We start from the raw sequence: 21,772 nt of genomic DNA, 5'->3' as shown, positions 1-21,772 counted from the left end.
CACTAAATTAGAAATTCAAGTATGAAATGAGGGTACTAGCCCTTTAATAGTGTTCAAAATTTCCATATGCAGGGGTACTTGTGGCTACTGGAGAAGAATCAGTCTTTAACCCTTCACCCCACCCCCCCCCCAAGGGAGATAATAAGTACAGATATCCTCTTCCCTAGGGGCAACTAGCTCAAAAGTGAGTGATCTCAAGGGCCCTCCAAAAACGTTTTCTACAGCAATAACTAAGCTTTACAGAAGCACACTATGCAGACAAAAGGTGTAAGAGAATCAATGAATTCTTTAATTCTTGGTCCCTCCCAGGCCAACCTATTGTACAAATCTCATGACATCTGTTCCAGTTTCATCAGTCAATTTTTCAAGCTTCAAGCTTTTCCTGCAATTATGTACTTGTTCTTGAAGCTGAAAACTAACAAGGTTCCTGTAAATTAAGTTTACATAACAACCTAGCAATTTGTGAAAATCACACAAATCCCAAGCTATATCCAGAATTATGCTCTTAATAAAATAAACTTTTAAAGCAAATTGGGATTTTGCCCTAGTTCTTTTTATTTTTTGTTACTTTTTAAATACATTTGTATAAATAATGCTCCCCTAACTCTCCCCAAAACTTTTAGAACAGATGCAAACTCTTAAGAATGATCAAGCTTTACCTTATTATTAAAAATTTTTTACATCTTAGACTACCAAGTTATCACAGAGGTTTTTTTCGGTACTTTGACCTGTTTAACACCTAAAAAGAAGAACACATACATAACACACACACAATCAGCCAGGTCAAAATGTGCTGCAGCCAACAATTTGGCCACCTACAATGAAATAGCTGCCAATTTCACACATGTCAGACTTCTATTCAGGACAAGAATTGGCCTCTGCTGCCTATTACTATTGCCAGCTTGCCTGCCACTCAAAATTTCAACTGAGATTGTACATACATACATGTGGGATTAGGTTACACGAGCGAACCTGCACTATTGAAAGAGGTCAATGAATTATAACTCAAAGAAACATTGATAAATAAAATAAATCAATAGAAATGACAAAAATTAAACTAATAATAATAATAATAATAATAATAAAAGATTTATACCGCGCCAGTATCCTACTGTTCAAAGGCGCCTACAAGAAAAAAAAACTTGAAAATTAACACTTAAGACAGCTAATATTAATTATAAATAATAGTAATAATAATAATAATAATAATAAAAGATTTATACCGCGCCAGTATCCTACTGTTCAACGGCGCCTAAAAAAAAAAAAAAAAAAAAAAAAACACTTAAGACAGCTAATATTAATTATAAAAGGCTTTTCTAAAGAGTAAAGTTTTTAATCTACGTTTAAAAACAGACACAGACTGAGCATTTCTAATTTCACTTGGCAAAGCATTCCATAATGATGGTGCTGCTACAGAGAAAGATCTTGCGCCATATGTTTTCAAGTTATAGGATGGAGAAACCAGAAGGTGCTTGAATGATGAGCGTAGTTGACGCGATGGGGTGTAAGATGTAAGCAGATCACAAATGTACGACGGTGCCAGGTTGTTAAGTGCCTTGTAGGTTATAAGTAAAATCTTAAAAATAATACGTTGGTTAACGGGAAGCCAATGAAGATTGAAAAGAACAGGCGTAATGTGATCATGCTTTTTTGTAAGTGTAACGAGGCGCGCCGCAGCATTCTGGACGTGTTGTAGCCTTTTTATAGCGTAGGCTGGTAGGCCATACAAAAGGGAATTACAGTAATCCAGCTTCGAAGATACAAACATATGAACCAGCAATTCAGTAGTGGTCGCTGAAAGATATTTCCTGATATAGCTAATATTTCGCAAATGATAAAATGAAGATTTACAAATGTCAGTAATATGATCCTTAAAGCAAAAATGGCTGTCGAACATAGTGCCGATATTCCTCGCCTTTTGCACGGAAGGGATAGTCTCACCAGCAACTGAAATTTCGTGAAGGAGTGGTCTTGGAAGATGTTTAGCGGAAATTACCAATAATTCAGTTTTGTCTTTATTTAATTTAAGACGATTAACCATCATCCAATGACTGATTTCATCCACACAGCTCTCGATGCTAGAAACCGCTAGATCCCTATCACCCAGTACGGTTGGTTGGAAAGACAAGTAAAGCTGTGAGTCGTCAGCATAAAAATGATAGCTCAGGTTAAATTTCTTTACGATATCTGAAAGCGGTGAAGTATAAAGCAAATACAAGATGGGTCCCAAGACAGATCCTTGTGGCACTCCACATTTAAGGTCATGTTTCGTCGAAGTACCACCATCAACGGAGACATATTGCGTGCGATTCGATAAATAAGATTGCAACCATAATAGAGGCTTCCCAGCTATCCCAAACCGTACACGTAAACGAGAGAGGAGGATGGTATGATCGACTGTATCGAAGGCAGCGGAAAGGTCTAACAACAGTAAAATTACGATTCGACGATTATCAATGGCAGAAAGAATAGCAGAGAGCACTTTTTTGGCCTTCGGGGCCTGATCAGTGCAGTGATCTTCAACTAAGTGCTTAATTTGGACATAAAACCAAAACTTGTTATGGTTAAATATTATTATTTTTCTTTCAATATTCCCATTCCAGCTGATGTATATTATTTGAATAACAAATCTTATTAGCATGTTAAAATCACCTGAGGACAAGGCATACACTTTGTGCCAAAATTGCTTTGCATCAAGTACGTTATCTAGTACATCATTACCATCTTCAGGTATTTCTAATTTACTCTTGAAAATCACACAAATCATAAGCTATATACAGCATACAATTGGCAGCAAATTATTAAAAAGGAATGCAGTAATCTTTAATAATAAGAGTAGCTAAATAACAAATAGCCTAGTCAAAATGTGCCGGTAACCAGGGATTTGGCTTTCCACACAGAACATTTGTTAGGCGTCTAGTCTGGACAAGGTTTGGTCTCTACCTTCTGTTACTATAGCCAGCTTGCCTACTTCTAAAAAACGTTTTGACTAAGCTGAAAAAAATGTTTGAGAGAAAAATGGCCACAACAAGCCCACTTACTGCAAAATAAGAAACATACAAGTAACACTTCAAATTAATACAGAATATAAGCCTTGCAGGATTTGGCTCTCAATAAAATTAGTTAAAATAGCCGATCTTGAGTTTAACTACTCACTCAAAATGGGCTGACAGCCTGCAATTTGGCCACCTACGATGAAGTATCTTCCACTGACTTCACACCTTTCAGACTGCTTTTCAGGATGAGGTTTGGCCTCTGCTGCCTATAATTACAACAGCCAGCTTGACTACTACTAAAGAACATTTTGACTGGGCTGTGCAAGTGTTACTAGCATATAAAAAGCACCTTCAGGTAGATTACAGAAAGCAGACTTTGTACCAAAACACTTTGCATTAAGTACATCATTACCCTCTACAGGTATTTCTAGTTTACATGTGAAAATCCCACAAATCACAAGGTATATTACATCATACATGTTGACAAAGCAATCAGGGGTACATTTTTCATAATAGGATGCAATGGTCTTCAGTATCAAGATTATTTGGTACCTAAATAGTAAAATTTTCGAGAGAAGAAATAATCATAAACATTTTTTCTTTCTCATCAGTATCGACTTCCAAAAGTAATGGATAATGACCACCTAAAACAAAGAAGAAATAAATCAAATTTGTGATTTCACAGGGCTTCAATACGAAACAACTATACATATCTTTTATTTCCTACCACTTACAAGTGGCAGGAATGGCTGAAATGGCCTTCACCTGAACACAACAGAATCCTATGCATAACCATATAGAACTATTTATTCGGTATCGAAATTACATCCCAAATGTCATGATATTTGACTGAAACTTAGCTTACCCATCTTTCGTTTAGACTTCGAAACTTGCTGCTTTTTACCACCGTTTCAATGTTTTCTTGTTGTTCAAAAGGTGGTAGGGCCATTGCAGACCGTGATTTTTTTTTACTTGAGAACCAGATCACAACACCCAAGCCTTTTCAAGCTAAAATATTAAACTACTGAGATTTCCTTCGCCGCCGTAAGCCGCCATTTTATCTTTCCCTGAATACTAGTTCCCAAGCTTCGAGCCCGAAGGTCTCAGACATGCAATGAAATTATGATATTCGTTATTTCAGGGCCAATTTAGAAATAACGATAATCGTTATTTTGGTGTCGAGATCATGCTGATCACAACTGAACGCACATTTACCCCTTTCCTCCGCCATCTTGAATGTTGTAAGACAGTGGAACCGAGTCCTTCTCTTTATTTAATACGTGTAAAGAGCATTGGTAAAGAGTGCCACGAAATTACTATATCCATAAATTTGGTGCCAATTTAGAAATAACGATAATCGTAATTTCGGTCTCGAGATCATGTTGTGAAGTAGGCAGCACCGTGCGAGTGCCAACCTCGTTCCCAGGGCTTCCTCATTCAGTTTTCAAGATGGCGGTGGGTCGAGGGGAAAAAGTAGCAAACAAAGCATTAAAACGACCGCTGATTGGTGCTTTTCTTATGTAATAACCTTTCATAACCTCACGTCTTTTATGACGAATATGGTGGAAGATGGCACTGCTTGGGAGGTCTGGCCTTTAGTTGATTCTAAGCAGAAGTAAGTTTTATGCGAACCTGAAAATGTGACAAGTTTGCTGCTTTTGGAAGCAGATATGAAGTAACGAGCCTAAACTGCAAAGATTACTCGTGGATTAGAGCAGTTAGTTTCTACCCGCTCGATCATTTGCGGTAAAGTGGAATTAAAATTTCGGGTGGAACTATACTGAATGGCCTACCATTTTATGAAATACTGAGGGGTAATGTAGTATTGTTTCTCTATTGCGAAACTAAACATGGAAATCTCAGGATCCGGTCAATTTGAAATTCTGATTTACTACCATCTGGAAAAAAATCATGGAGGTAGTGAAAAAGGTCGTTATCAGCCGATCAGCTGTCTTTCAGCAATCACAATAACCTTGGGCGACCACTACCTGACCAAGGAACCCGTGGGGACGAAGTTAGCCTGTTCCAGGCGTTCAGTTAGTAAAAGGAAGCACGATAGTAAATAGTCCTTGGAGAAACGTAGAAGAAGAAGGACATCAGCCGTCCTGAGCCCCCCTGCCCAAGGATTTCCATGTTCAGTGGAGTGGCAGAGTGTGCAGATCAAGGATCGGCTTGCGCAGTCATCAGAGGGCGTGTCGACAGGGACAACCATTGATTCTCGGACCCGAGAAACTTGCCATCATCGGTAGCATAGGAATGTGAAAGCGTAAGAGATTTGGGTTCGATCGCGTAATGAACGACCCAAACCTCGCTTTTTTTTAAATCCTCCGTTACTTTTGCGCCGTTTGCTATGAATGGCTCCGTTTTACAATCTGAATGCCTGGAACAGGCTAGGACGAAGTTGATAACTAAGGCATTAGCTCAACTCATCCTCAGAAATTTAGCGGCTTTCTAAATGATAAACTAACAGTCCCATGGAAACCAGAACGTAAAGCGCCGGTAAGTGTTATTGGCACGAAACTTTGGGTGCGAGGTATTGTTTTGAATTATTGTAAATCAAGATAACGATGATATCGAAAAAAAATTGAATTTTTCCGCCTAACCTTCCCCTTTTTGTATAAGCATGCGATTCGCAAGTCACCACAAAGCAAAAAAAAAAAAATATATATATTCAAGTCGCTAGCTGTGAACAATGCCAAATTATTTGCTAGTTTTGTAGGTTACCGAAGTCCCCAATGAATATTTTATGAAAGGTGCCAAACTCCAACAATTAATCGCAAGCCTAAGCCGGCGTGCAGAATAACTATTCTTTTTCGTCTAAAGTACGATCTCTGATACATTTAACGTCCAAACAAACACAAAAGGAAAATAGAATTCGTATAGAAATTCCTGAAAAAACCTTCATGAGGATATGTTTTTCGCATAAAAAGCAATTTCTGTTTCACGTGCGATTCACATGTTTGCTTTTCGTATAAAATGCAATAGCTCAGAGTGTTCTTTTGCTTTTGTCGAATTCTCCTTTCGCAAGGACAGTATTCGTTTCCTATCTGAAAGAGTAAACCAGAATACCCGAAAGCAGATTTATTTCTGATTCAGTTGTATCCCCACGCACTAATTCGAGTTGGAAATGAAATGCTCATTGTTTTTGTATACTGAAGGCGACAGAACCAAAGGTAGGCGACTGATGAATTATTTCCAAGGCAGGCTACGAAAGATTACAGATATGAGAAATATCAAAAGCATCTTGGTGAAAGAACGAGATTTCAGGAGAGTTCTTCGCTCCTGTGAATGTGTTGTGTTGATCGGGACACGCCAAGCTTTATCCCTCATTCAAAACAAGCAGCAAGAAAAAGATGATGATTACATCACATTTGACGGAAAAGTCATACATGAAGAATTGACAGAAAACCAAGAACTCGTTAAGAACAAGCTGATCATCATTCTCTTCACGGAGAGAAGTGAGAATGACTGGATCCCGTCAAATTTTGATGAAAATCGAATTTTTCATGTAGAGGATGGAATCGTTCCTCCCAATGGGAGTCCCACCTTAACACATCTCGAATATCGCATGAAAAAAATATTGCTTGGAGATGACTTCCTGTGCTAAGCGCAAGAATGATGGAGTTTATAATAAAGGTTTCTTCTTGATGGACAGCAAGAGCTACAATTGTAAAAAAACGTGCTTCTAACTTGATTGCTCTTGAACAACCATTTCAGTGTGTTAGACTGATTGATAATTAATAACGTTTTCTTCAAACAAAACAGTTGTTTGATGGGTACACCCTTGGCTCAACCGAGTGATTAAAAAGAGTAAATGGTATAAAATTATAAATAAAAAAATTTAGCAGAAAGAGCTTAGAATATTGTCGATGATACGTAGTTAAACATTGTTTCGAGGAGACCACAGAATTTAGAAAATGTTTATTGCATTTACATATAGAGCTTCTGAACCGAGAAGTGGAGAAAATTGCCTAACGTCCAACTTGCATACTCGAAATTCCTTAACAAATGTTAAGGTCATAGTTTTCTTGTCTTACTAATGTTTATTTATTAGTTCACGCTGAGGTGTGAAAAAATCTAAAGATGTTTAATAATACGGTTGCCTATTCAAGGCGGGTCACAAAAGTGGGAACTAAGAGCAAAAAAAAAGAAAAACGCTCTGGTGTTAAATGTTTTGTCATGACTGCAATGAAGAAACCGTCTATGTTTTAAACTATCGGAGTAATTGGCTTAAAAATGCAATTTGTTGGGTTAACAAATAAACGAAGAAAAAAAAGCATCCCCCCTAAGAAAAAATGATCGACGCAGGAGGACTTTGCTCCCCTATACAGTTTCTTCTCTTAAACCATAACAATACAATTATGTCTCAAGTACCGTGGAATTTCGTCGGTTTCGTCGTCGTCGCTTTTTAGCAAAAGGCCCAATTGGGACCCAATCATTCTTGGTTCTCTCCGTAAAGAAAACTATCACCAATCTGTCGATCAGTTCTTTGTTTCCTGTGAACTCGTCATGTATCACTTTACCGTCGAAAGTGATTAAGTCATCTTCGGTTTTTTGGCGTTTGTTTTGAATGAGTGACGAAGCATGACGCGATCCTGTCAAAACGACGCAGCTGCTGCGAGAAAGTTCATTCTTAAAATCCTGTTCCTCTGCCAGAATATCAGTAATATTTCGTAAATCTGCCACTTTTCGCAGCAAAGTCTCAAGGATCTGGAACCATTTGATATATAATTTGTAGAAAATCACGCAGTTTTAAACGACAGCGACTCAAAATGTTCCTCGCGTCGTTGCTCTCGGGGTCATAATTTGTATCCTTGAGAAACCGGCTTCGTGCACGCTTACTTGCCCGTAAAAAAACAATTTCTTTATTGCGTACTTCTTTGACAACAGATCAAAGTAATGATCTGATATGGGGCAGGAAACTGGATTCAACATCTTTACAGATTGAACTTCAACCGTGCATGCAACTAGACAGTGAAAAATACTGCTCATTTGTTAAGTTATTTCATTGAATTAAGTTTCCAAAAGAAACGCTTTAGTACCATCTCAAGGACCACTTATATTCAGTCTTAAGTATCTGACAAAGTAGTGAACCGTTTTGGCCACAGCAGGAAATCACGAGACCTAAATCTGTATCCAACTCATCCAACATCTTCGCATTTCTTAGGAACAAATTTGGGGGTTGAGACTGTCACGTAGATTTCACACGACACACTGTGGCTCACATTTTAGAGGCAAAATGCATGAATTCTTAGCCTTACAGGATGACCACAGTCCTACACGTTCTACTATTCCGGAGTCAATTGGTTATGTTACCACTGGTGGGTTTGTGCTGTCAGGTCCTCAATTTTAAACCCCATAAAAGAAAATTACAATCAAAACGATATCCCGTTCGTTTGAAAAAAGTTTCAAAAACTATCGTCCTATCTTTCTGGTAAAAGTCGTACAAAATGCAAGTGGTGAAAAATTGCGAAGAAAACGGAAGCAATACATCCCTATTGCCGTCATGCAACAGACACCCGTTTATTCGCGTCCAGGCCTCATCTGTTTCACCATCTTTCTCATCAGATCCCTAAAATGAGAAACTCACAATAAAGAAAACCGCTGATACACAAATAAGAAAGGGGGTTGGGTAAGAAAATTTAGTAACGAGCCACGGGAAATTTATTCAATTAGTTTTCTTTCACTTTGTTCTCTAATTGGTTGTGGAAACTTGCTTTATCCTCTCAATCAATCAGATATAGACTTAATGACAATCTTTTCCCCGATTCGGAAAATTTAATTGATTTTTTTTTTTTTTTTTTATTTTTCCATTTTTCTACTTTTTGTATCCACCTTCCGATTTGTCGCTGTGGCTAATTTAGTTTCGTTCTGACGAAGGAATTGAGGGAATTGTTCCTACCTGATCTCATTAAGTTTCTCTTCAACCGAATCCCAAGGACTGCGATCTTCACTAAATTCCAGAAGTTCTATGAATACAACCAAGATCACCTTATTTATAGCATGGGAAAGCAAGAGATCTTTTGCATTTACATACTACTTTCGAGACTCCCTACACCCACCAACGAGGAATTGAATTAGAGACTGTTCGCTCAAATAGCTACATAGCTCTTGCTAATTTAAAGGAAGGTTTGTAATTTAAGCAGCCCTTCTTTTCGTTTCCACACCACTCCTTTTAGTAGCCACGCCAAATTTGTCCTTCTTACCAATAGCCATTCCACCTTTCAGCTAACAACATCCTGTGACTGATGGTATGTCTTAATAACTAGTCTCATTTATTTCATTACCGACCTTTTGCAAGTTTCATTTCACTGATCCAGTCTCCCTCTTTGTAATATTTCACGCGTAAATTCTACAGAGAGAGAAAGGTTGTTGCATAATAAATCAATGATCTTCACCTTCCACCCCCTCATTCACACTTGTACGAGGCGTGCAGCACATTTGCGCGATCGCACCTGGCGTCAATATTATAACGGCTTTATTCTAATGACCTTGTGGATACTCACCAGAAAAGGAAATCTCTCCATGCGAGTGAGCTGTAAAATACGATCCACATCATATTTCAGACGGGCGACTTTCTTGGCCTGTGTGTAAGTTGTACTCATCTGTGCAATGAGAATGTTGAGCAGAATCACAGTCACTGTTCCCATATACGCCATCATCAGAAGAACTGACAGCCAGCTGTAGGAAAGAAATATTCACAAAGCTAAGCTTATCTACTGGAGGAAAATATGTGTGACTTACTAAACACCACCGCTCCTTATTACAGACCTGATATGACTTGTGACCTCATCTTCCCTGCATGCTAACTTTTAAAACTCAAATCGTAACAAATCGTTACGCGCAAAGAGAAGCTCAGCAATAACTTCAAAGACTAGTGTGACGTACTTGAAAGGTGAGTAATTTTGCGCCATTGGATACTGCTCGGACAGCACTCGAAACCCGCTCATCAAGACGTCTCCAAAACCACTAAAGGCAAAACCAAAAATTAAAATTAGTATGTTGGGTTTTTTTGCACTTCTCGCGCGCTACAATCGACATCCAAATTCCCGCGATCAGTAAATTGCTTTTGCCAGAAAGGATGAGAATAGTTTAAATAAATAAAACATCTAGCTATTAAAGAGCAGATCAAATTAAACAAATTCCAAAGGAAATTATCAAATATTTTATTGACTTGTAACAAACGATACCCCAAGTTGTTTTTTTCCAAAACAACTTCATAGCTTTGTTAAGGAGATATACTCAACAGAGACGCACCGAAGTTCTTGGTTTTCATTGGATCCGGAGTAACAAAGTGATAAAGTCAGGGCACCACAGAAGGAGAAAAAGATCACAATAAAAACTGCCATGGATCTTGTTACATCGTGTAAAATGATCTTAGCCAAGGTTTGGGTGTATAATCCTGTAGTCCTGAGAAAGATTTCATGTAATGTTAGGTTAGATTGACGGATGGATGAGTTTTAATTCATCAGTGCTCTTTCCGAACTAAAATAATCAATTGGGGGTTGTAGGTTACCTTGACACACATGAATATTTAAATATCCTCAGGAAGTTGAACAAAAAGGCCAAAGATGTCACCATCCACTGTGCTTTATGATCCATGTATCGTAACGGTACTATACACAATATCAACAGCAAGCCTAACCAGTCAAACAAGGTCATCCACTGTGCGAAATAACAACGCCCTTCTCTGCAAGAAATAAAAAAATTTCCATTACTTTGCCTCTATACTAAAACTCCATGAGGTGTTTTTTTCCCTCCAAATGTTGAGATATGTGGCCAAATGGAAGGTCGCAATGAAATTTCCACAGTGACCCTTGATCTCCATTATTACTTACATTCTCATCTGGTTTATTTCCTCACAGATGTAAAACACGACCATAAGTAAAGTGACAACCTCACAAAATCCACGCAGTGAGTCCAGCGCACCGCTGTAATGGGTGGGGTCCAGTTTGGTAGAGGCATGCAGCAGAGAATATGACATGCACAGCAAGAAGATGCAATAAAATGTTGCTTGAAGGCTATACAGAAAAGGAAAAAAGATCACAAAAAAATACTCTGCAGGAATAAAATGGAGAAAATAAGGAATTAGAAATTCAAATGAAGATATAAAGCATTAAATTTTTGGTAACCTGTCTAACTTTTTGTTATCAGCCTCAAATGAGAAATCAAAGGCTTTAAAATTTGGACAGGACTACCATGCATTTACAATGTTCCAAGGAATACTAAAATAATACTGCACTGTACTCCACAGAAGTGCTTTCATTAGCTGATTATGTATGTAGTGGCAAAAATGAACTCAATAAATCTTGAAATTTTTTTTTCTGGTTCATCACAGGCATAATTCAACACCTATGTCAATAAATATGATACAGCTATCTCGAAAATTTATAGTATGAAACCTGCAAATACAACTGTTTTACCTGAGAAACAAGTGTCCATAACTTTTCCATTTTGTTTTAATCAACATTCTGACCACAGGATGCTGCAAAGCTTCCTAAAAGTTAAAATAAAGTACTGATTCTGTCCAAGACATGGGTTAAGAGCGATCTTAGAATCTGTAGTAATATGTATCATCAACATACAAATCTGCTGAATGTCTCTACTGTTTCTAAATATCTTAAGTGACATAACAGATTTTACTTCAGCTACAATTTCTAAGCATTTACCAGTCTTTTTCTTCAAGTTTAAATTAATTACTTTGTTGTTGCTCTTTGCAATGGCATGTAAACAAGACTTGTCTTCCCAGTTAAAATACTTGTTTTCCATCTGCTGGTGTCCATCGGAAGTCAAAATCTTTGGGGGTCTTCCTCCCTCATCTCTATCCAAAATATGATAGTAAAAACAATAGTTTAATGGGTCATCTGGAATTGTATTCCAGATTCCTTCAATTGCCTCCCTCTCTTCTTCAGTTTCATAGTTTTCTTGTCGCTCTGGAAGATACGGCCAATGAGGATTCACCATCTGGTCTAATACAGCCACTACTGTTTTCTATAAACACAAATTATGACATGTTCTTATAAACAACTCTACTGATGATGATAATAACAATAATAATGAGAACAATTAAATGATAATGACACTGAAATGATAATGATGACAATGAAAATTAACATAACAATGACAATGACAACAATAATCAGATAACAAACCGATAGTGAAAACAATGATGATGAGATATGATGATCATGCCAATACCAATAGTGCTTCTCATAATTTTTCTCTCCTCTTATTAATTACACATTGGTAGATATGAAGATAAAAAATATGATTGGCATCTGGATGTGTTACTCCCACAAAATTAATTCATTACATAGTTCTGTATGTCTCATGGGGCACAATGAGCAGGAAACTGTCTATCCATGGTATGGATAGACAGTTTCTGTTGCATTTAAACATCTTCCCGTGAGATCTCTAGATCAGACCCAAACATGGCATCTTTAAAAAGCTACAAGACTGTAAGTTACCATGGTCTCATTACATTGCTTGAAAACTCTGAAGTGACTCACATTAAGCTCAAAAAACCTCTAAAAGCTTTTCTTAACTTAATGAAAAATTATCCTTATGGTCTGTTGAAATTTTGAAGAACAATGAAAAAATTCACTTTTAATTTAGGATTCTCTATAATTGCCTTGAAACTGAATAAGGATGGTTTAGGATTGGTCATTTTTCCTGGTGTCCAGGTAAATATGCTTTGCACTCTAAAAGTGACAAGAAAAAATAATTACTCCAAAGTTCTGTTGTAGGTTCAACTATTCTAGTTAAACAGGTTACCCACAAAATGCTTATTCAATTTAATTAAAAGAAATATCTATACCCATTCCTTAACTTAAAATTTTAACCAGATTTCAGCATTTTGTAAGAATAATTGAACTAATAAGGAACTGAAAACATAAACTATTTTTTATAACTTTAATTTTACAAAACGTGTTTCAATTTAATAGAGAAATATGCAAGTTTCTACCTTCCATGCCACATAACTCTAACCAAATATGCTGCCACATCATCATTTTCTGCTACCATAGCCAATTCCACAGGTAACATAGCTCTTTTTTTTAACAGGTTTTCGTTGATCTTCTGTTGTCATGGAAAGCAGCGGAGGACATTTCCTTATAAGCGTTTCGGTGACATGTAAAAAGCCATGTTCTGCTGCATAGTGCAGCAGAGTCTTCTTCGCTTTATCTCCAGTATCTCTGAACTTCTCGTATCTCTTATGTGAGTTTAGTTCACTTTCTAGCAGAATCTCCAAATGCCGATTTATCTACAAAGTAACGACAAAAGTAATATTTTTTATCAAAATGATACTATACTATATAGTTTGTTGCAAGGAAGACAACAACGCTCCTGCATGCATTCAAAACTTATAATTACAAACCAGTTGTTCAAGGCCTGGAAGTTTCTCAGGATTATCTTTGTATTGTTTAGATGCTGGCCATTGTTTTAACATCACGAGTGCTGGGTCCTCGCTTTCAAATTCACCTCCATTTTTATATTTCTGAATCAGTCTTTCCACATGAACTTCATCCATAGCTCTGTTCCAAGACAACCCTCTGTTCTGCCTCTGATGAACCTTGTTAAGTAAATCAACCTCGCTCAATGAAGGTTCGATTAAATGGCACAAAAAAAAAATGCATCGAAGAAATAAAAAATTCACTCAAAAAACTCGTCTTTAAACCTTTAGTTCATCTCTCCTCATTACCTTAATCCAGAACTCTTCGTCAAATTCATCTTCCAACCAATCTGCTCGCTGGGGATCACGACAGTGATCAATTTCATCCTGATTTCCTTGTTCGTTGAGTTTTTTGCCCTTTTCAGCGCGCTCCAACTCTTGCTCTCCTTTACTCATAAGTGACTCTTTTAACACCAGCCACATTTAAGTTGTATGTGTTTCATAAGCTCCCAAGTTTTGGACTAAAATAAGCTTTTCCATGAGCAGGCTCTCTTAATTTTAAAGTAGGTCCGTACGAGCCAAAATCCTGAACCGAGCAATAGTAAAAGGCCTTGGCCAAACACATACCCAGGGATTTTTCGGTTTATTAGGTTGTGAAACCAAGGAGCTCCTGGGCACTAAACTGAAGAAACAACAAAAAACCAAAATAAAAATATGAAAATAATATATTAGTTATTTTGCAGCAGCTTTGGCTAGACTCGCCAATTTCCAATTTATAAAATCTAATTTATCCTCACAGCCGGTTTTTCAGGTTGAGCAACAATAGATTACAACCGTTTAGATGTTGAGGTCAGATCCAGGAATTTTTTTGATTGAGAAAGCAATTTTTCTTTGCTCAGTGGAGCCAAAAAGAAAGAGATATGTACATTTCAAATACTTCAAATTAAGAAATAAAATACTATCCTGTCTATTTGAGAATTTTTTCCCGACTAGTAGTTGTAGTAGCTATAGTGGAAAAAAAACCCCTAGGTCTAATGGGGTAGGAGAATGGGGAGAATCCTGACTCCCTGGACCCTCCTTCTTGATCCGTCATCGTGTTAAATCGAAGTGTTGGTCTTCATAACGTCAGCTTTCAGTGTTCTTCTGCTAAAACTACAACGTTGAATTACGAAATTACTTTAGCTAACAAATGCAAAAAATGCAATATGGAATGTCAGCTTTAGAGATTCACGATACCTCGTAATTCATTGCAAATATCTCAATGCAAGGTAACTAATTCGGAATTAGCAGGTATTAAGTTGTGAAAGAAGCGAAGGAATGTACTCTCGATTATCAAAAACCAGAGTGAATATTCCAGGCACCAAAAATTAAGCTCAAGCTTATAATTAGGCTGGCATGCCGAGTGCTTCTATTATTTCGAGGCGCTTGAAAACTTAAGTAAAGCCGGCTTGCTGAAAAGTTTTCTAGCCAAAAAAAGGCATTGATGCAATTCAGTGTGCCAATTCTCGAAAAATGCCGGACTGATGAGTTTTTCAAATACAGTGCAATATTCATTCCACGTGTAGTTCACACATTCGCTTCTAGTATTTATTGTAGCTACTAAGGATGTGCCTTTGCGGTGTTGTCGACACTGCTTCTTGGCAAGCACAATTCTAGTTTCCCGCCTGACGGATTTAAACCACAGCATTTAAAAGCGGGTTTATTCAACTTGTCTGAACATCCACGAACAAATTAGAGTCGAAAATGAAAACCTCACTATTTTTGTTTACAGAAAGCGAGAGCATCAAAGGTAGGCAACTTATGGATTATTTCCAGGGCAGGCTGCGAAAAATTGCAGATATGAGAAATATCACGAACATTTTGGTGAGAGAACAAGATTTCAGGGAAGAACTTCGCCTCAGTGAATGTGTTGTGCTGATTGCGTCATCCAAAGCTTCGACCCTCATCCGAAACAAGCAGCAAGAAATAGACGATGATGATATACTTTTTGATGGCAAAGTCATGCATGAGGAGTTCACAGAAAACAAAGAACTTGTCAAGAACAGACTCGTTATTATTCACTTCGCAGAAAGAACCGAGAATGACTGGATCCCGACAGATTTAGATAAAAATCGAATTTTTCATGTGGAAGGTGGGATAGTTCCTCCCAATGGAAGTCCTACCTTAACCCACCTTGAATATCGCATGAAGAAAATTTTGCTCGGAGATGACTTTTTGTACTAAGCTGAAGGACAACAGAGTAAAGAAGGGGTCTATCCATGGAGAGAAAGAGTCCCAATGAATTGTAAAAGGCCGAGTCCTTGGCTGATTACTTCATATTGTCTGCTTCAGTGTGATAGACATTCATAATTGATCGTAATTGTGTGTATCGTTAAATTTTCTCAATTAAAACACTCTTTTGATGGTTACGACCTTAAGTCAGTGAGGTGTAATGGTGGAGATGTGATTATGATAAAGACAAATTTTGGTTGTAACAGCTCAAGGTTTTGTAGATAAGTACTTTGATATTGTTTTGAGGAGACCTCAGAATTCTGAAAATGTTTTCGGTTTCGCCTACATCAACAGATTAAAAGCTGTTTATAATATCTCGCGTACATAGCTCCTAACACCCTGTAAATGGGAAAAATTAACCAACATCAGTTTCACTTTCTAAAAGTTCCTCAACGAATGTTTAGGTCATGTTCCTCCTGTGTTAAGGAAACTTTGTTTATCTAATAGTCTCCTCACTTAAACTATGCAATAAAAATCTGAAGATATCCTGTTATCATGGTTTTCTGTTTAATTATTTTACGAAGCATGGGTATGCTATAGGCCTCTGGCTGGAGCATAGTATGTTGTATTGATTGATCATCAATGTGGATTATAAAGCACAGTATTGGCACCTAAGGTCGATTATGAGGAATAAATGAAATGTTGACGTTATGATTATCCTCGCTTCCAGGGTCTCTCTCCTTCCTACCGACCATACCTGCGAACGAGATTGACGTGATCTCATGATGGCGGGTCGCGCACCACCTGTACCCAGACTGCTCACAACCAGATGGTTGGAACGTGTAAACGCTATGGCATTGTAAAATATTATGTTCAAGAAATGATTAACTCATCTTTCATGCAGTTTCTAAACTAACGCTGTAAATTGCAGTTTGTTGAGCTAACAAATAAATGGAGGAAAAAAAATGCTATAAAATACATATATGATCGACACATGAGAACTTTGCTCCCTCTTTTCTATAACAATAACAATACAATTATTTCTCAAGTACCGTGGAATTTGATCGGTTGCCGACGGTTCCGTTTTGTAACCATACACTCCATTAACTCGGTCAAAGAAGATAAAGAAGTTAGAGAGTTCAAGCGGGGAGCTCTGTTCTTATCGCATACAAACATGTACAGCCCGGATTCATCGTTATTTTTAACCCTTAGGGCTGCCGTTTATTACTCACGGATAAATGGTTACAGACATGGTTTGATTTTAAAAGTCTATTTCAGTCTTAGTTAATTCGGCTCCCCTTGAAATATTTGAGCCTTTGCAATATTTCATATTTCTGTCTCAAAATTACACGCGAGTTTTGCCAGTCAAGATTCCCTTGATGCAATCTTCGAGATGGTCTAAGGAAGGATTTCCTCTCTGGATTTTTTCCCCAGGCAGGTAGAAAATTCTACTTTCATCCAAACCGGTTGGGATCCAATCATTCTTGTTTCTCTCCCTAAAGAAAACTATCACCAATCTGTCTAGCAGTTCTTTGTTTCCTGTGAACGCGTCATGTATCTCTTTACCGTCGAAAGTGATAAAATCATCTTCGATTTCTTGGCGTTTGTTTTGAATAAGTGACGAAGCATGACGCGATCCTGTCAAAACGACGCAGCTGCTGCGAGAAAGTTCTTTCTTAAAATCCTGTTCCTCTGCCAGAATATCAGTAATATTTCGTAAATCTGCCACTTTTCGCAGCTTGCCTTGTAAATAATCCTTCAGCTGTTCTGCTTTAGCGCTGTCGCTTCCAGAGTACAGGAACAGAACGCATTTCATTTTCAGTGAGCGCGAGGACAATTGAGACAGATAAACACGCTCGTCAAATGTATCACTGATTTTTCGTTCGTAAACTTAAATAATTCGAGGGAATTTCCGCTTCTTTAAATGTCAGATGGGAAAATCAAACGCACCTTTGTTCCCTCGATAAACCACAGTCGACAAAACTGCTTCAATATCCCATATTTCTCTAAATCATGCTTTGAATGGACAAGAAATATATCACGGCCACTGAGCGTAAATAATTTGCGACATCACGACTTTAATTATTTCAAGTGTTCTGCTTTCAAAATGATTAAAGAGGTGTCAACAAACATTTTAAAAGGAACCAATTAAAAAAGCTAATTTTTTTTGTTTCGAATAAATTAAAAACCAGAAGGCGAAAAATTATAATAAATTATGTATGAATTTTTTAGAATCAGCATAATTAAAAAATTATGCAGCAGCTTCAAAATTTATTCGCCAAAGTTTGCCTCACTATGAGAACGAGGTGAGTTCGCGCCCTTCTCAAACTATTCCTAGTCTTCCGTGATCCATAACACAGTAATGAAGTAACGCCTAGCGAATATTCGAACTACTGCAGTCGTTTGTTGATGTTGATCGCATATTCGAGATGCTGATGGATGTTTTAAAGTTAAATCTCTCAGATCACATGGTTGTGCGCACTTCATCTAGTGGAAGTGTGCATTGAAGTCAACTTTTTCGACTTTGAAGAAGGAAACCATTCCAGGATTTTGGATTCAGAGCCGTTGGCGATCCAATCAGCTGAAAACTGCGATCGCAGCTGTTTAGAAAATAGTGGATCGCAAAGCTACTGTTTGATGAGAAAATAATTTATTTTCAAAGATGAAACGAGAGGACCAAGAGTTGTTAGAGCGGGCTGAGGAGAAAGAGAATAACGAAGAAAAACCTGAAAATGAAAGTCATAAACAAGACGATTTCTTCGAAGATGAATTTGACAGGGAGTTCTGGGTGAAGGTAATGTGAGCCGCTGTGTGTCCAAAAAAAATTTTTTTTTCGCTTGGTGATTTAGCATTTACTTGGTCAAAATTTGCTTAAGGGATGAGGAGTGATCTCGTTCTAAAGAAAAATAATTGATTATAAGAGAGATTGAAAGTCACACTGTTTTTTCTTAAAATTGACCTCTGCCTACACAATCTATCCAACTATATTATTTTCATATCACTTTATTTAAAAACAGTATTTAACTGAGACATTGTTTGATGCAAGGTAGTCTTCAAATGTAAGTTTCTCTCTTTTTGACATTAGTGTTTGGTAATAAGGTATCTAACCAAAAAATCTGTTTCTGTTGGATCCTTTCAAAAATGTATGATTTTGTTATGTTTGAGTTCCTCTGAAACAAACTGTTTACAAGTTGAAATACAACATGTTTGCTTTACCATTTGGGGAAATGAGAAAAGGGCTTCTTCTCAGTCTATTTCCTTCATAAACCTCAAGACAAAGATGATTTTGGAATATAATTGGCCTCAGACCTCTCTTCACTAAAAACCTAAACCACTTTTTAACCCAAAGATATTGTGCAATCATTCATATTTAGGTTCGTCTGAGGCAGAGTGAAGGACTGTCTTGGAGCAGTGCTATGAATGAAGTACGAGTTCAAAGACTAATCCAGAAATACAAAGATAATGGGGAACTGGACAGTGAGGATCCTGCACTTGTGATGTTAAAAACTTGGCCAACATCCAAAAGATACAAAGGCAATCCTGATAAACTACTAGGCCTTGAGCAGCTGGTATGTAGGCTATGCAAACTTTTGAACTTACTTGTGTCTGTAAAATTCAAGTTTACAAATTAGTGACTTGTAGAACACAACACACTCAGAGGTTTCATTAGGCAGTGTTCTCTTGGGATATATTAGCTATAGCAATTGCGTATTTCAGATGAAGACAGGTTTTTTTACTCTTTTGTCTAATCTACATGTAAGAAGCTGGTGCTTTAGAAGAGAATAGCTGGTAAAAATGCAGACTGCTGATGCTTATGGAAAACACTGATAAGGTCTCAGAGATCTAATAATGCTTTGGGTATTGTACTGAATTTTCTGTGCAAATTTTCTTTTCAGACATGGTTTAGTGTAGTGATGTCATATATTGTCCTGTTACTTCACACAATTTTCATCTTTTACATTTCTAGATGAAAGCCCTGCATACTGACCCCATATTAGAAGGCTGGACCACCAGAAAAATTAGCACCCTAACAATTCAGCCTCCACACTTCCAAAATATATGATATTAATTGACTTTCAGTAGTTCAATATTTATTTGATATTATCATTGACCTGTACTTTGCAGATTAGTAAGTTTTTGGTGATTCTGTTGGAAAGTGAATTGAACTCGGGCAACAGATATGAAACATTCAGAGATGTGGATGACAAAACAGGAAAGACATTGCTACATTATGCTGCACAACTTGGCTTTTTACATGTCACCAAAACACTTGTGAAGAAATGTCCAGGACTGCTTGCTTTGAAAACAAAAGCTCAGCTTAAGCCCGAGAAAAAAAGAGCCATGTTACCAATTGAATTGGCATTAACAGCAGAGAATGATGAAGTGGCAGCATATATGATTAGAATGATGTGGCATGAAAGGTATACATGTATGTAAATTTATCATTGCAATCATTCGTTGTGACTTGGAAACATTTTGTAAACAGTTAGATGGAAAGGAAAAGGGAAACTTTTGCTAAAAGACTGGACAAAGTAGGAAACTAAGGCTGAACTTCTAAAAGAAGATAAACAAGAATTTTTATATAATTAGAAAAGAAAGGTTTTGAATTAAAATTCTTCATTCAGAAAGCAGCGCTGTCAATTAGGTGTCTACAATTTGCATGTATTCATTAAAAATTTGAAATGAATGTTGCTCCTGATTATTAATCCTTATTATTCAGAGTCACTTGCCATCTAATTTTTCCTCACAATATCACCCCTGAATCAGACATTAAGTCACAATTAGGAATGATCACCAACTAATGAATCTCTTGATCAATGAACAAATTCTCCTTGTCAGCACCTAAGGAAATATATAGATAAAAGTGTGGAGAATATACATATATGTGATTCATCAAAAGATTTCCAATATTTTACAAAACATGTCAGCCATTAACTTAAATGTCAATTGCTTTGCTGTCATTAGAGTGCAGAGCTTGTTTTCATGGAGACCAGGAGACATGACCAATCCACAGCCATCTTTCTTCAGTTTCAAGTCAATTGTCAAGAATCCCAAAATGAAGGTGAGATTTCATAAATTTCAAGTGTACTAAAAGGGAAATTTTTCCCCAAATTCATTAAATGTTGTCATGCTTGTAACCATCGGAACACATTTGTCAATTTTCTGAATATAAACTAAAATGCATGTAGGTAGGTTTTTCTCATTAAGTTTTTGTCACTTGAGAGTTACAGGATCCCCTTGAATGTCAAGTGGCATTTCACTAATAATCTCAACCCTATCAGCCAGAGGATTTTTCAGTCTTAAGACCACACACTTGATACCATCAATATCTGTTTCAGATGTTTTGGTAAAGCTGTTACTCATTTTTCTATGCCATTGGGTACATGTAATCATTTCATGAAACACATAAACCTACATGAACATGTCTGTAGTGCTGGCTTAGCCAGGGACAACAAGTTATCTGTAGTTCAGTTTGTAGAGCATAGGCAAGAAATCAGCTTCTGCTGCCATTTACATCTTCACAAGGACTAGGGTTTTCCTTTTCCCATGTCCATGAAAAAGGCTTTGGATTTTGCTCTCTGTAACTCTGTTTTTTCATTCTTTTCCTTAATTTTCTTTTTGTTTGTTTGTTTGTAGAAAACTGTAGTGGCTGTACTTGACCAGATGGTAAACCCCCACTGGCCACACCTCCCAAAGCGTAAGGATGAGTATGATAATGATGATGAGGAAGAAGGAATTGAAGGGGCCTGGACCACCATCCCTGATGACCCACTGGACTATCACTTTTATTATCATATTTTGGATGGTGACGAGGGAGGACGACCTCCAAAGATTGTGTCATCTGAAGGACACAAGCAGACAGACAATGAATATTTTAATCTGAGGGACAAGTCATGTTTGCATTTGATTGCTGACAGTAACAATAAGGTGATCATCAAAAGCATGAATTTTGATGAGAATTTTTTATTATTTTTATTTATTAACCCTTAGTGCCTATGAACGACCAAGACAGAATTTCTTCTTCTTCTCAATACAATATCAACCAGATAAGTGATGAAAAAAAAAAAAATCAATTTGGAGATAATTAAATGATCCAATACTAAATTCTCTGAACTAACACTATAAGAATTGTGTGGTTGACAGTAAGGAGAATTACAAATTTGATCTGAGAGTT

At 37.1% G+C, this 21,772-nt stretch overlaps 2 protein-coding genes, 1 long non-coding RNA gene and 1 pseudogene across 5 annotated transcripts in view; 1 reads left to right on the top strand and 3 right to left on the bottom strand.

Moving 5' to 3' along the window:
- Positions 1 to 2,721: 2,721 nt before the first annotated feature.
- Positions 2,722 to 4,237, bottom strand: LOC149038084 (uncharacterized). The gene is made up of 2 exons (XR_016181045.1): positions 3,862 to 4,237; positions 2,722 to 3,640 (listed from the first exon to the last, which is right to left on the bottom strand). It is a non-coding gene; the product is annotated as an uncharacterized LOC149038084 (long non-coding RNA).
- Positions 4,238 to 7,846: 3,609 nt separating this feature from the next.
- On the bottom strand, positions 7,847 to 13,869 carry LOC149038083 (uncharacterized; annotated as a pseudogene). The gene is made up of 14 exons (XR_016180793.1): positions 13,696 to 13,869; positions 13,372 to 13,611; positions 12,961 to 13,257; positions 12,601 to 12,697; positions 11,697 to 11,987; positions 11,420 to 11,493; positions 10,835 to 11,017; positions 10,513 to 10,686; positions 10,254 to 10,406; positions 9,885 to 9,965; positions 9,503 to 9,677; positions 9,288 to 9,348; positions 8,899 to 8,965; positions 7,847 to 8,568 (listed from the first exon to the last, which is right to left on the bottom strand). The product of XR_016180793.1 is annotated as an uncharacterized LOC149038083 (transcript).
- Positions 13,870 to 16,785: 2,916 nt separating this feature from the next.
- On the bottom strand, positions 16,786 to 17,546 carry LOC149038082 (uncharacterized). The gene has a single exon (XM_089187144.1). It carries the CDS (start codon positions 17,411 to 17,413, stop codon positions 16,943 to 16,945), a length of 471 nt encoding a protein of 156 aa, XP_089043270.1. The 5' UTR covers positions 17,414 to 17,546; the 3' UTR covers positions 16,786 to 16,942.
- A 16-nt stretch (positions 17,547 to 17,562) lies between these two features.
- Positions 17,563 to 21,772, top strand: part of LOC113678497 (uncharacterized) — a 13,323-nt gene continuing 9,113 nt past the window's right edge. For both annotated transcript variants that reach the window (XM_027195381.2, XM_089187143.1), the window contains exons 1-5: positions 17,563 to 18,391; positions 18,972 to 19,166; positions 19,723 to 20,018; positions 20,563 to 20,659; positions 21,235 to 21,525. In XM_027195381.2, coding sequence (XP_027051182.2) covers positions 18,260 to 18,391; positions 18,972 to 19,166; positions 19,723 to 20,018; positions 20,563 to 20,659; positions 21,235 to 21,525 — 1,011 coding nt within the window. In that variant the 5' untranslated portion in view covers positions 17,563 to 18,259. The remainder of the gene's footprint in view (positions 18,392 to 18,971; positions 19,167 to 19,722; positions 20,019 to 20,562; positions 20,660 to 21,234; positions 21,526 to 21,772) is intronic.

Source organism: Pocillopora damicornis, chromosome 11 (genome assembly GCF_964200805.1).
Source record: "Pocillopora damicornis chromosome 11, jaPocDami1.2, whole genome shotgun sequence".
Classification (NCBI taxonomy): domain Eukaryota; kingdom Metazoa; phylum Cnidaria; class Anthozoa; order Scleractinia; family Pocilloporidae; genus Pocillopora; species Pocillopora damicornis.
The sequence above is the reverse complement of the archived record's forward strand: the minus strand, read 5'-3'. Positions and strand labels throughout refer to the sequence as shown.

What these genes read in the sequence shown, in the direction of transcription:
- LOC149038082 (XM_089187144.1), bottom strand. Translation starts at nt 17,413, where the DNA reads ATGAAATGCGTTCTGTTCCTGTACTCTGGAAGCGACAGCGCTAAAGCA.